At 32.9% G+C, this 16,055-nt stretch overlaps 1 protein-coding gene across 5 annotated transcripts in view; it reads right to left on the reverse strand.

Annotated features, from left to right (window-relative positions):
• Nucleotides 1–242: 242 nt before the first annotated feature.
• Nucleotides 243–16,055, reverse strand: part of LOC118201852 (SEC14-like protein 2) — an 89,933-nt gene continuing 74,120 nt past the window's right edge. For 4 of the 5 annotated variants that reach the window (XM_035374014.2, XM_035374012.2, XM_085814547.1 and 1 more), the window contains 5 exons: nt 9,877–9,957; nt 9,110–9,196; nt 6,117–6,223; nt 5,062–5,362; nt 243–2,040 (listed from right to left, as the gene is read on the reverse strand). In XM_035374014.2, the coding sequence (XP_035229905.1) occupies nt 1,919–2,040; nt 5,062–5,362; nt 6,117–6,223; nt 9,110–9,196; nt 9,877–9,957 (698 nt within the window). In that variant the 3' untranslated portion in view covers nt 243–1,918. The remainder of the gene's footprint in view (nt 2,041–5,061; nt 5,363–6,116; nt 6,224–9,109; nt 9,197–9,876; nt 9,958–16,055) is intronic. The other variant, XM_085814548.1, reaches the window with a different exon arrangement.

A 16,055-nucleotide genomic window follows, 5' to 3' on the forward strand; every position in this document is an offset into this window, starting at 1 on the left:
GGTGTGTGATTTTGCCGCCTCTTCTTTAATACTATTACTATATATTATATATATAAATTGAATACCACATTATTAGAATGAAATTGTGTTATGGAAGGAATCTTTCGGAGTATAACTGAAAAAAAGAAATTTTGATACAAAAATGACATTCTTTAATATAACTAATATATCACATGCTACAGAACAACAATAAAATTGTCGCTATGACAGCTAAAATTAAAATGAAAACAAATGCAATCAACTTCCTGAAATTACTTTTATTTAAGTAACAAATATGAAGTTTTCATCTTTAAAATGTTAACAAGAACAAATATACAAAGACAAATATTAACACTTTTTAGAAGATTAAAATAGCATAGCATGAATAATTAGACCATATTATTAAGAGTTTTCCCATTTTAAGTATCAAATTCCTTCAAAGCAACAAAACATGGACATTCAAAGCTACAAACATAGAAATAGTTTCAAGCATATGAATTCCTCCTTTATGATTTCATTTATATGTTCTCCCTTTGCTTAATTCTACATTTCATACACAGACAATCGAAATTAATTCTAAATAACATTTTTAAAACTGAAACTTCCTTAAAGAAGCCGAATCTTCATCAGTCTTTTTTTTTTTTTTTTAATAATAAACGCCATACCGACAAAATGTATTAAAAACCCGTATAACATTTTGATTTATTATTTTAGATACCACTTTGGCGATTTGATTTTGATAATATTATGCATAGTTGGAACACATGTTAAGGAGTGTTAAATAAGGCATGCTGAAAATGTTTACGATATAATTTTTGCAAACACTAATAGTATTCTACAACAAATTCTTTGATTAAACAAAATTTAATTTTTACGATATAATTTTTGCAAACACTAATAGTATTCTACAACAAATTCTTTGATTAAACAAAATTTAATTTTTACGATATAATTTTTGCAAACACTAATAGTATTCTACAACAAATTCTTTGATTAAACAAAATTTAATTTTTACAAATAAAATTTTTGAATGCTATCAATGCAGCATTTTGAAAATTAAATTAGTTCCTTATTTACAATGTAGGAAATATCATATTAGAATAACTCAATGTTGAAAGAGTTCTGAATTCATCTATATTATTCAAAAATTGCAGTCAAATTTAAAATATATTTTAAACATATTTTTTCATATTTTGAGGAAGGCTGTACAAAAATATTTCCATGGCTATTAAATAAAAAATTTTACATTTAATTTCTCATCTGAAACCACGATAAATGCAACTGCAAGAATGTGGGTGGGTTTTTTTTTTTATATATATTTTAATTTTTTTTAATAATTTTTCAGCTTTAAATTCTTTTAAAACCGATTCACAGTTTAATTTCTTTCTGTTTGATTCTTTATCGACAGTGCTGAAAATTTGCTTTACATTACATAAATCATCTCAAACAAAAGAAGCTTATGTTTTACATTCCAGACATAATGACTTCAGACTGGAATTCACATCATATCCCTTTTCTAATGGTTTGAAACCTTACAATGAGTATTTAAAAAAATAACATCTTAAATTCCCGTTGTGCTATTTATACTAGCACATAATAATGCTCTTTTCATAGCACTGACGAATTCACTGTACTACTTCTTCATGCTTTTAAAAGTGTTGTTGCATCCAGCACTTTTCCATCTTAAAATGAAAAACATCGAATGAGAAGTAATAAGCATTTTTAACGGGATTTCTTTCTCGTGTTTTTTCTTCTTCTTATATTGAATTGCATAATGGTCCTAGTGTGCGTGAAAGTGTTAAGTCTTTTTATTTCAAGTCTTTTGAATGTGTTAAGTCTCTTTTATTTTCTAAGCTACAGCAGCTTGATATACAGCGATGTTGCTGGTAGTGACTGGAATGTTTCTGAAAGTGATTCTCATCTTAACATTACCTTGCTTTCAGTCATTGCTCAAAAGTGGGAGTGGTTCGGAAGCATTTGCTGTGCAAGTTGAAACGAATATTTTATACAATATAGATTTACTACGCAGGAAGCTGTAGCTATTATCCAAAACCAATGTATCTGAAAAAAGATAATAAGAACATTAATTTTTTTTTTATAATTATATAACTACGGCTTGCTGTACTACATTAAAGCGAACGACAATTATTTGATCAATTAATCATTAAGCTGCATATTGTCTTATTTCATCTTGATTTCTAATGCATTAATGTACCCATATAAGAGTTTTAGGCAAATTAGATACAGTTGAGATACAATTTTCTTCTGAATTACAAACCCGTTGATTACCACTCATTGTTGAAGTTGTTCCTGTGCTGTTATAATCAGCAACTTATAAAATACTAGAAAGCCCGGCGGTCATACGAAATGACCGCTGTTCTAGATATTAGAAATTGTAATTAAAATGATTTGTGAAAAGGTGTCTGCGAATTCAAACTGAATTACCCAGGGCAGGCGGCGAGGATGCCCCTTCGCTAGTGCTTTTGCTTCCCCCTTCTACTTGCTTATTTTTTTAAAGTAGAGTGCAATGAAGGAAACCACTGGCGGTACATTTCTTAAGAGCCACCGCTAGCTGATTAAATAAAGGTGATTTAAATAATAAAATCTTAATTCATATGTCAAAGATCTCTTTGTACACACCATATCTTTCCATCATTTTTAAGCTCGCCTTGCAGAGGACCCTCCATTATTTTTCATTTTACGTCCGTTCTTTCACGAACTCTTGAACAGGCAGCATAAAGTTGACCGTGTCCAAATGCAGGCTCAAAAATATGCCAACACGCTTAAGCGTTTGGCCCTGAGACTTATGGATGGTCATAGCAAAGGCAAATTTTACAGGAAATTGTCTACGTCTCAATTGAAACGGCAACCCTGTGCCGTGGCAAATTCCCTTTGGCTAGCACAGTTACGCAAGCAACCCATAAACTATCGGCGAAAAATAGACATTTAAGCCACATATAATAAAGATATTCATTTATTTCACTTTATTTGTTTTTCCGTCGTTGCCGGTTTTTGCCGGTTGCATATTTCCAAATTCTATTATATATAAATGTTAAATTTATTCATTAAATGTTAAACGCACGTGCTCTTGTATTTTAAATTTTTCCGGCTTAGCTTTCTCTTCTTTCTCGTCACGCGCTGCACTGCACGGGAAATAAAACAATTTACAGTTACGCAAGCAACCAATAAACTATCTGCGAGAAACGCTCAAGCCGCATATATATAAGATAGCAAAATCTAGCTGCAAGTGGAATTACTAATATTAATTCCTGATCTGTACTCGCGTTCAGGGCCTTATTTCTAAAATTAGAAGTGCCGGAACCCTACGCAAGACCATCAGGAGATAGGAACAAGAGTAAATAAATAAATAAAATGGCCATTAAAAGCATTAATAATTAAAAAATTAAATAGTTAGTTATTACCAGATTAATTATTAAATTAATATTAATAATCAATATTTCTCTTGTTATTTAATTAATAATTATCGTTCAATTAACTAATGATTATTTATTATTATGCATTAAAATAATTAAAAATTAAATTAAATGATTAAAATTTTTAAAATGCACAGAGAGAAATTAAAATTCAATAAGGATTTTTAATATAATTTTGCTAAATATAAAATTTTCGAGATCAGATTTCTACTGAAATTGTTGTTCAGTTACACAGAAGAAAGACCGAAGCTTTCTTAGTTAGAGCTCCGGTGCGATCCGTCTAGAATTATGATTCATCCCCAGAACTAGCGGAGTCAGGCTCAGTGCAATTCAAGCTCTGCTCGTGTTGATTAAAGATTGACTTCTATACAGTTAGCTTATCATGAATTTGATTTGCAGTATACTGCATCTTTTATCCTGTATATTAAAATTTTTAGTTTGAACTGTGGAGTCTATCAATTTTTCGTTAATCGGTGTTTAATTGAGCTGTAATATCCTGTTTCAAGTGCAGGTGAAAACTCATAAATTTACGTTTGAAGAACAGCCAATAATTGATGTGAGATTTCAAGCATATAATAGTGGCCATTCATTCAAGCTCTATAGACCAGAGGCCAGTGATTATCTGAAATGAGAGCTACTGACATAGTATTTAGAGAAGCCTTTATATGTAATTTTAAGCCAAATTCGCGTTTAAAGATGTTCACGACGTTAAATCTTCATATTGAGTGCGGAAACGCCTTTAAAATATAGAGCCATCAACAATATTGTTGCGTTATTTTCTGACACCAGTTGTTACGTAATTTTCTTCCTTCACGTTCGCACGGGGTTCGTAAATTTGGAGTGAATAACGACGACACTTGATGAAGTATCGAAACACACTTTATTTAGCCAATATTAATCAGGGCAGTTCTAATAACACATTAACACAGTCGTCGAAGATTTACTATACACTCGCTGCAAAAATCAGCGACACAGCTTTCAGGTTATCAGGCTATAACGGTGGAGAGTTCACTTCAAAGCACCAGAGTACAGCTCCCGACTCTGCTCAGTCGTTCTCGCAACTCCACGTATTCTCGAGACTCTCCACGCTACAACTTGACGACACACAGAGCACAGCTCCCGACTCTTCGGTTCAGTCGTTCCTGGAGCTCAACACACTCTCTCGACAATGCACTAACCGCGATACACTAAGGGACTCTTTCGATGCACTCGACGACCCACTCGGCACTCGCTGCCCGGTTGTCAACTCGATCGACTCCGCACGGATTAACTAACTATCTCGCACGGACTCTCCGCGTACCAGCAGGGTTTATATAGTTTTTGGCTTGTGTTCGAGAACATTCTTGGCTAAACCGGTAAGAATTCGTTCTAGAAGGTTCTTCATCCGTCCATGGCTTATCGCCAATTTTGACGCCAAGTTGGCGATTTCTCGCCAAATGTGGCAACTTTGCTTTTTTTTGCCATTTTATGGCAACCCTAAACCTGCTTTGTGGGGAAGCCATCATACCACGCCTGGACATTTCGTAACAATATGCAACTTATAGTATATGTATTATAAAGACGAATATGACCAAATATGTTTAAATTTATGCATTTGCGTTTGAAAATTTCAAAGTGTAAATTTATTCATGTGAAGTAATTCACTTACAGTTTCCTGTTCTTTCTCCGATATACACTCCTTTCTCAACTCCATGATCGCTGCTTACGCGGGTGGAAGAAACTACTGTTTCAGGTGTCGAGCCTTCTGAATACAAAAGAGAAATATTGATATCACAGTTTTTACAGTCAATTTCCCAACAAACTGACGATCCTGGCACATCGATTTTCACTGGCACGCTGTGCTTGGATCGTCGTCCAACAACCACTGAATGAACATTCTCATCTTCTGGATTTAATCGTTGCTGATTTTTCAAGTAATACTCCTTAGGAATTGGTCCACCTTGTGGAATCTGTTAAACAACAAGACAGGGAAAAAAAACTATTTTAAAACATTTATTTCCATAAAATTTAAAAGTTTGATACACGAAAAATTACGGGGACATTGTTTAATACACACTCTAATTTATAACTAAATTTCCAAAGACACTTTTAAGGCGAAGAATGGCAAAACACTTGGTAGAAATCTTTGGCATGTAAAGACATATAAATGTAATAAATATTTAAGTAGGAAAAAAAATTATGGATAAATTTTTATACCCATAGTTAATTTTTATTTTCACACATTTGCTTCCAAAAATATGTATTTCAAATCAGATGTATATTATTCAGATTAGTCTAGATGTATTTCATGAATATGATTACATTTTATTTAAAAGTTTAAACTGTACTTTTTTATCCAATCAGAATTTTATTTTCCCTCACATCTTGTCTAGCACTACAGAAATACGCATATTGCTGCAATTACGTACTGCTGAGATCTAGTGTACAACCCCAGTTACAATCAAAATAATGAAAACATATATCTAAAACAAAATGAATCAAATAATCTTGTACATAAAATGTTTAGAGAATCGTTTATTTTAAATCTCATCATAACAATATTAACAATATTCTTTTGACTTGAATATGCGTTTCTCTGTTTTTAAATAAAAGTTTCATAAATTATTTAACTTTTTGATATAGCTGGAAACACTGTAAAAACTAAACTGCAATTCCATATCACAAGGTTTAGCAAAATGTTTAATGAATAAATATTATTCTCACCAATATACGACACCTTGGATCACCATCAGGGTCAGTTCTTGTACCTCCATAAACAACGGGTAAAATTTCAGGATCAATTTCCTCAAGAAGAGCTTCCTTCCAACCACCTAGAATGATGTAAATAAATATGCAATTAGTTCATCTTTCTTGCATTTTTCATTACACTATTGTTTGCAAAGATCAGGGATAAGCTTTTTATTCCTATTCACCATAAAAGATAATATACCTCTCTTTTGGGATGTGGTGCTTCTTTGAAGGTCAACAGCATTTCGTAGAGATGGTCCAAATTCAGGGGCTTTTTTTAATGTCAAGGAAACATTTTTTGATACATCTGTTGCTGTGGGAACTTGAGTGGCATTTAACCCTGCTTTGAGCCGTCTAACTACTCGTCCACGATCATTTATACACTCCTGGGCATCCAAAATGCAACACGATGAAGAACAAGAGATATCAAAAGCGGCTTTATTTCAGAGATTACACATAGCATCAATGATAACTGATTTGAAATGTCAGGTGAGGAAGACAAGAAAATCAGTAATGTGTCTTGTCTCCACATTTTTCAATAACCGCTGCTACACGCCACGGCATTGAGTGCAAGAGACTTTGGATGTGTTGTTGGGGATTGGCAGCCCACACGCAGGCAAAAATCCTCTGGCGTACCAGCGGGTGCGGCATGCCAGGATAAGCGTTCTCCAATCATTGACCAGACATGTTCAAGGGGCGACAGATCTGAAGAACTCACACTGTCTTGTTGAAATGCGGCTTCAGACAAGCCCTGAAGTTAAGTAAGAAGAACAGTCTGCAAAACCTCAGGGATATAGCATTGGGTGGTAAGTGTACCGATAATATATACTTGTGGGTTGTGGGAATGGAATCCAATACCACTCGCCATCATAACACCGGGTGAAGGATTAGTATGACAATGCATAACACAACAGTGCAGCAGCTTTTCTCTGCAGTTCTTCCAAACTCTAATCTGACTACTGTGTTATTGCAGGCAGAAGCATGGTTCGTCCAAAAACATAATGTCCTGCCATCCGGATGACCATATTCGCATGCTTGACTACATCCGACACGATGACCGATTTCTAAAATGGATTATGCGCCATTTCTGTAGACAACGATTCTGCCTCAGTGAAACTCAGGAACGGGCTCAAACGATGCTTGTGTTTTTCTGTGAAGCATATTGAAGCTGCACACACAAAAACTCTCACAAGTAAACATTTCATATTATTCAGAACGGCAAACATTCCTCCCTTTATATGATATGCGCGTGCCCTGAAATTGTAACCATTTACATAGTCGATCGCAGTATACACATCGTGCAAGTTTCATGCTTTTTGATGCTTCCTTCACGGCGTTGCATTTTGAATGGTCAGCAGTTTACATGTGAAAATTTTATTGATGGACGAGACTACTTAATAGAGAAGGCACCAATTATTTTTCAGTTATTGCTGAGAGTGGGGGGGTATATGTAGCTGAAATACTGGTTGCGTATTAAATGACTGGAACTTCGACAAGCACACCTACCTTCACAGTTAAAACATTATTTTATTTGTATAACGAATTAATCCTTAGACATATCCTAAGACATCTTTTCTTCGTTTACACAACACTATGGGTACTATAAATGTCCTACTATTTTATATATGCATATCACATCTTTAAACATTAGCTGAAAGCAACAAAGCAATTAATTACATGTTTGCAAAGCGACATAAGGGGAGGAAAGTTAAGCGTATTCAGCAGCTGGAATATTTTTAAACTCGGCTTCTTTGTTTTAGTTTCGAATGGTGATTTGTGCAGCATTGCAAAGGAGATGCTAATCAGAATAAAATCGGGAATAAAAAGGCTATTGCCAATAAAGTAAGTAATTTCTTAAGAATTTTCGTAGTAATTAATTAATAATTTTCTTTCATATTTTATATTATATCTGTATGTCAGAAAAAAATATTTAAAACAAACCTCCGATTTTAATTGGCAATAGCCCCTTTTATTCTTGATTTAAATTTGGATACTTAATCTTTCTGACCTAAAAATGCTAAATACTTGTATTTTAATATATCAATCTAAATAGTGTCCTTTCAAAATTAATCTCCATCATACGATCTTACATAACGCTGCAATGCAGATTCATTTTAGCCAATAACGTTAAAAATTTTAATTGACACCCAAACTGTTTTGACCTACTCGCATCCTTCATCTGAATGCGCCATCAGGTTCCTGCTTCGATTGCTTTTGTTTCGTGTTAGGATGTTGTCATTTATCTCTCTTCTTTATCATCCATTACATGTATTATGATGCATTAAACTTTATAAAATGCGGGATGTTGATGTGTGAACTAGAGTTTGCATCTCGACGATTTGCTCATAAATAAATTATGTTGAATCTACAGCTACATTTGTCAGCAAGTCCCATTCTCCTACATATGCAATAAACTTCGTCAATCTGTTACACACACACAATATAATAATTCAATATAATACCTTACATATTTTGTAATGTCTTACGTGCATTCAAACAATGCCTTACAAACATTCTGCACTTAATATTTTCCATAAAAAATGAAAATTTACAACACTACCTTCAGAAACCTACAACATGATTGCTCTCTCAAATTTCTTTGCTTGAAATATGGAATCAATAAACCGTTTAAACGCATTGATTTTTTACCGATAAGGAACTTACTCTAGAGTGCTCTCTACATTTACCTTTTTGCAATTGTACAACAGTCACAAATGCTAATTTGCATAAATTATTTCTCTCTTAGAAGCTGCCAAGTTGTGCATATTAACCAATGATGCAGTGTTCAAGATTATGGAGAAAATACAATGCCATTTTACTACTGACAAAGAATGCTATTCTATAATTCTTCCCACAAAATTCCAAAATTTCATTTTACTTCATTTAAAAGTAAGTGCAATTCAGTTGAAGACTTTTTTTTTTTTTAAGTTAAGTTAAAAACTAAAACATCTGAAAACTTTAGTACTTACTGTAACCATATATTTTAAGCTTCTGGACAGTATCCTCAGATAACAAAGATTTAATCATACTAAACATCCATGCAAAGAAAGACGGAGCTGTTAAAAAGTATATATACATAAGTATATACATATATAACATAAAAATATATAAATGAAAATATTAACTTTAATTTGTAATATTTTTTTAAATCTTTAATTTAATTTGAATAATTTGTAACCAGCCTATTCGCTGGTAAAATATTTTACCACGATATAGAAAGAACAATTAAGAAAAATTAATAAAACATTATTGAATGCCTGTTTCCAGGCATACCAGTTATCAATAATAGATACAGGCCTAGACTAAAACCATTAAAAGAGATGTGGGTATCATAATTAACAGTTTATGTACAGAGTAATTATTTGTGTGTTTTATTTAGTATTTAAACAAGCAATTATCTTAGATAACACGATAATTAAACTCCTTTCTCTCATTGTGCCATTTTATTTATTCAAATATTTGATTATAAGACCCTGTCAAAATTTAGAGCAAAAATACAATATACAAGATTTTATTTTTCAGTAAATATCATATTTTGTTTTCAATAAATATTAACAATAAAATAATATTAATTAAAAGAACTGACAATGAAATAATAATATAATTAATAAAATTTAACCGCATAAAATGTAAAAAAGTGGCCAAATTTTCATTTATGGTATTTTTTAATGACATGAAACACTAAAATGCAACTAAGAGTGTGAAGTTATAAGAAAAATTGGTAAAGAGAACTTACTATTAATGACATAAGCTACCCTTAAATTTTCTGGATAATTGCCTTCATACAATTTGAGGAAAGATATCACAAGGTCATACACTGGGAAAAAAGTACAAAATAAGCCACTTGATGATTCGTTTATAAGTTGAAAATCCAATTTAAAATACATTTATCAGTGCACAAAAACTTACATATCAATTATAATATTTAAAATAAAAAGGACATGCTTAATGTTTCTTGAAGTCATTGTAATAGTATTTCTACAGACCTATCAAAGGTTTTTATTTGAAGAATGTCAAAAGAACTTGTACGGTCATTTCCCCCCCCCACTGTTCTCAAGTCCTGGACCTCTCGAATACACATCGATTATGCTTCCAATTACACCACAAAGGTATGCGAAAAGGAGGGAGAAAATGAGTTATTAAATAAGTATAAATAAAATTTGTTTAGGAAAGATATTTTCTTCCACAGCAAAGATATTTTAAAACATAAAGCTAAAACTTCACAACCCCACCAGTGGAGTGGTCAAGACTGCTGAATGCTGGTAATTTTGATTTGGGTTCGAGCTCAGGCAAACGGGCTGGTTGCGTGGTTGGTTTTCCCCCACGTTTAATGTGAAAATGAGCCAATTACCTTAGATATCCTTCACAAAGTCATTTCCCTGATAGGCATATAGCACTAGTGTGCTCTGAGATATTCAAATAGCCTAAGCCAAAATTTCAGTCATCAATCGCTAATAAAAGAGTTTAAAATTAGGAGCTCCTATTCTTCTTCAGAAAGGATATAAGTTCTTTGTACCTTATTTTCTATGTAGTGTTCAAAGGCGCCTTTTTGAATCACGTGGGATAAATCTTTATGTGTCATTTCATATCAGTATGAATTTGAAATCTTCCCATTAAAATTAAAGCACGTTATTCAAATTCCATTGTTGTATATAAATCTGAAATACCACATGAGAATTCAAATTCTTATGAACGGCATGTTGTGATACTTCTTCATACAGTGAACAAATAATACCATATTAATTAGAAGTCGAACAACAAAAATCAGCGTTATATTTTCAAATTTTCACAGGACTAGTTTCAATGGTTTTACCGAACCATCATCCTCAGCTCAAAAGCGCAAATCGCAATTCTCCCATCAATAAAATTCCGAGTTCCATACTCAAGGACCTCTTTACGGATATGAATTCCTGGGGTATTTACAGGATGTCTTCCCAGTGTGATTTAATTTACATTGGCCAAATTAAGACAGCCTTAAAATTTCGCGTCAAGGAACATGAGGCATATGTTAAAAAAAAAGGAAACGCAGAATCTTCTGTTGCCCAACATTGTTGGTCCGAAAATCACAGTTTCAATTTTTCTGCTGCCAAAATTATTCAAAACACATCTTCCATTGCTGAACTGGATTTTCTAGAGGCATTTCACATTCAAAAAAATTTTTCTGTCCTAGTTAACGACCCTAATTCCAATCCATCTTTGCCTTCAGCATTTAAAGAAATTATGTTTTAGTTCTGGTTTCATCAACAGATGGCGCTAGTAGCTTATCTCCTGTCCAGGCTTTCTTATCTTATCCTATCTCTTCATTATATCCTATCTCGTTCATTTGCGCTTTTGCTGCATGATGATTCTGTAAAAGCATCGGAACTAGTCCTGTGAAAATTTGAAAATATAACGCTGATTTTTGTTGTTTGACTTCTAAATTAATATTTGTTCGGCGTGTTATTGTATCTTAAATAATACCTTACTTTTTGGGCTATGTAAACCTGAAAATGCATATTCTACAATATATATGAGATGTATACTATTTGGATACAACGCAAAATGCTCTTTTTTTTTCCTCTTTGATATTATAATCCTTATTATAAAATGAGATGAATAGTGAATATTGTGAATTTGATAATCCATGACTAAAATTCAGTTTTAGAAGATTCTTAAGCTGCTTTCGTATTTTTGCACTGCATTTTACATTAAGGTTTTTACTTTTTAACATTGAAATTCTGAAATAAAGTTTACCTTCGTGCAGGCTTAACACGGTAAACAGAACAACCGCCTGAAAGATTTTCCTCCAACAGAACCGAGAGGGAAAAAAATTAAATAACAGCATATTAATATATATTAGCTTCTATTAAATGTGGATGTGAGACAAATACTAAAATTTTAAGAAGTCTTCTTTACAAAAGTTTCTTTGTGGCAACGTCGTACGTAGCATTAATTGACAAGATAACTAGAAAAACCGAGTACAGAATGAGCTTTTCTGCAGGTCTTAAAACATCCATTGTAACATGTGATGAGAAAACAATGAAGCTCTGACAGTATCTGTGATCAATGGTAAAAAAAATTATATTTGTGCTATGTGCTACTGAGTTACATAATAAAGTGTTTCATCAAACACTTTCGAATATTTGTATTTTCAGTGGCAAAAGCGGTGATTACTTTTGAGAATGAAGCATAAAAATGTGTCGAGATTAGTTTTTAAACTTGATTTATTAAAAATACTTCAGAAATTTAAATTATAATATTTAAAACCAAAGAAATTTGAATTATTATACATTTTAGAGAAATAATATGATAATAATCTTTAATAAACTATCAAATCAATTTTAAATCAAACCTTCCTAAACATACAAATTATAGTATTAGACTTTTTTAATTATGTTGCATGTCCTGCAACATAAGAAATTGTGACATTCCATTAACCTTGATGGTTTGATTTCATTTATAACTGTTTTTCATGACTTTGAAGTATATGTTGGAGAGACCTTTGCTCCGAGAGCCATCAGTCGAAGACAGATGGAAAGTGCTGTAAAATGGAAGGTGGAAATGTTTTCTCACAGTTTGTTGAATGTCTCTGAAAATAATCTAAATGTAGTCAGACTTCAAAGTACTGCCGAAGGGCAATGCCAGTGCTAAGCATTTTGCCACCCGAAACAATTTTTTCTCCTATCCATTACAGGGCTAATTGTCCATGATCTCTCTAAATTCTAAAAATATTGACACTTCTTAATTCTCCCTAGAATTGGCACGAATTGGCACTAGGGAGATTTCTGCTATCCATTACAGGGCTAATTGCCCATGATCTCTCTAAATTCTAAAAACATTGACACTTCTTAATTCTTCCTAGTGCCAATTCTAAATTCTAAGAAATTTTGCAATATTTAAATTTTGCTCCTCAGTGTTTCTCTAAATTGTAAAAAAAAAATTTTCGGGTTCTGTGCAGTACCACCGGTTGCACCGGCACTGGCGGCTGCCCTGCAGAAAGGAGAAATAAATGCATTCTGAATATTGATAATTTATCGATATCTGCCCATTTGGAAGGTATCGCAATCGAGGGGTTTCACAGTTCAGACCTATTAATTCTTGCACAATTTGTGAATCCATGCTTACCATGAGAATCCATATATCAACTTATCCATGCTTTTCATCATAAACTTTTGCATGTGTTGGAAGAAAAGAGTATCTTATACATTAGATAGCCATAAGTTATAGTGATCACTAAGGTCTTTTTATTTGTTTTACAAATACTAATAATTGATTCACCTTCAGCTTATGAAAATTAATGATGTAAACATTCGCGAATCTTAAGTATTTCAAATTATATGAAATTCTTAATTGCTACCATGACATTTCCCCCTAATATTTTAACAAGATTTTTTTCTGTTGTAAAGTTCCCCACTTTGTAAATGCTGTTACAGTTGAACGTGAAGAATCTTAAGAACTGATAAGCGAATAATCGCTTGAGTTCGTGCGACAAGAAACAACAAGATGGAAGGGTAAATAACCCTTTATTATTCAGATAAGATTTAACAGAACTCCGTCTTGGGGTGTACAATAAAAGCCGACACTTGGGCTCGAACTCAAGAGGCTAAGAAGTAAACTAAAACTTATCTAAACTAAAGAGACATAACCGAAGCTATCAAGATTCTAACCGAGTTGGCCCCTTAACGCTAATTGACTGCGAAGCTATCAAGGGCCTAAGTACGGCCGAGCGTAATAATAGCTTACGAGAGAGTAGCCTGAAAAGGCGGACGCGTGAAGACATAATACCTGGTAACTCTCTCGCTAAGACCGAAGAACTTCGCGGTTTAAATACCGCTCCTCCACATTATGTATTCAGAAGTGATTCTAAAACTACGTTCGGGCCGGAAGTAGTAAGCTGAGGTTAAGAATTTGACAGGAAAGAAGTTTAACTCAAAATTTAACTGTGAACAAAATTAACGTAATCCTTACACCGTCACTAACAAAATTTTCCTTAAATTTTCTGATAAGTTCAGGCTGGATTTCTTTAAAAAAATAAATGTGGTAGCTATATTATTCACTTTTTGCTAGTCACAAAGTGTTGATTTACATTAGACTTTTATTTTAATTCATCAGTTTCTCCAATGTATCGAAGTGAACATTTTAAACGACATTTTTGGAAATACTAGACTGACAATACAATAAAATAAAAAATTTAAATCTTAATATTGAAGAATATTATTCTTAAGGTGTGTGGTGTTAGTAGAAGCGCACCAACACTCCCTCTTTTCTCCATTTTCTAATACACGTTTTGTAAATAATATTATAGTTACTTGTGCACTTATTTTAAGAAGTTTAATATTTATAAATGCTATTCACACTTTAATTATTGAATACTATGCCCGTTTATTTATGTTTAATTTTTATATTATTTGTATATTCTTTACAGCAAATAAATTACTTATGTTACAATAAAGTCTCGAAATTATTCATTTATTTGAAAATCAGAGAAAATAACTTTTTTATTTAAACGTTTTCACAGAAGACTAACTTCTTATGCACCCTGATGTAGCAAAGTGTACCTGCAGATACATCCTGAATAATTTTCAGAAATGTCCACTTCTTTTAAATATCACACAGAAAGCGTGATTTTCAAAACTTTTAACATCTATCCAGAAATACCCATTTCTTTTAAATACTTCAAAGGAAGCGTGATTTTCAACATTTAACATTGTAGATATATTAGGTATTTTTGAAAGCAGGCAAGATAAAAAATTAGCAACGCATTTTGCCGGAAATCGAATCGCAGACCTCTGGAATATGCGCCCAGCGTACAGACCACCGCAGCAAGAAGGCATGCCAAAAAGGCGGGAGAAATACTTTATAACATATATCGGGCAAATACAGTTATTGCTCTAGTTAATCAACTTAATAATTTACAAATTTTATTGTGAAGAAACGTAAGTCATGAATATTTGTGGGATCAGATGGTAATTGTTTTACACTGCTTTCTTTACCTAACAGTGTTTCCAGATCTCAATCTTCGTCAATTTTAGTTCAGTCTAGTTTTTGTTCGATGTTCGAAACATTTTCACAAGTTTCTAAATCACTGCTAAGAAACTAACACAAACTTCAGCGTTTTTCACTGGAAAGATATCACTTTTCTTTGAATACTTACTTCTCCCCCCCCCGCCGGCGGCCGATCCACTAAGGTCACTACTAATCAGTTCAAAAGCACCCACTACTGTTAGTTATCTGTAACACAATGCCTAAGATGCACATGCTTAGGCATTATGGCAGAGTCTTTGCCAAATATATACTGTAAATTGCAACTGCTGAAGTTAGAATACAATCTGAAATTCCATAAAAACTGCAAGAATAATCGGATAACTCATCAGCAATTGTTTCACTTCCATCAGTACTGGAATTGCGCGACGTCATTTTCAAAATGGAGAAAACTGTAAAATAGCACAGCTTCTATTAAAGTCACAGAACGCAGTGTTTCACTGATGTCTATCGTGTAACTTAAATTACAGTCTCTTGCTTCCGAAGTTAGAAATTTTCTGGACTGTAGTCACATCCTACCAGTTGCAAAGTATTAACCAGTTAACTGTGATTGACGAGTATACTCGTTATGGAGAAGCGACACGGCTTTGTGTATTGAAGGTTTATTTAGTAAGTACTGTACATAATGACAACGTAATAGAAACAGAGAAAAGAAATATAATAACAAAGACACCGGAGCTAGTGATCGATTATAATAAAAAGATGGGTGGAGTGGATATGAGCGATGGAATTATCATAGCGTACTCCACGGCAAGAAAACGACTCAAAAAGTACTGCAAAAATATATTTCTCCATTTCTTAGACATTATGTGTCTGATTGCAATCATATTATATAAAAAAATAATGGAACATTATCGCGTATAAACTTTTTTTGTTCAAATTTATTGAAGACAT

This window comes from Stegodyphus dumicola, chromosome 4 (genome assembly GCF_044657685.1).
Source record: "Stegodyphus dumicola isolate Sdum_Otavi_A_Nest chromosome 4, ASM4465768v1".
In the NCBI taxonomy this organism is placed as follows: domain Eukaryota; kingdom Metazoa; phylum Arthropoda; class Arachnida; order Araneae; family Eresidae; genus Stegodyphus; species Stegodyphus dumicola.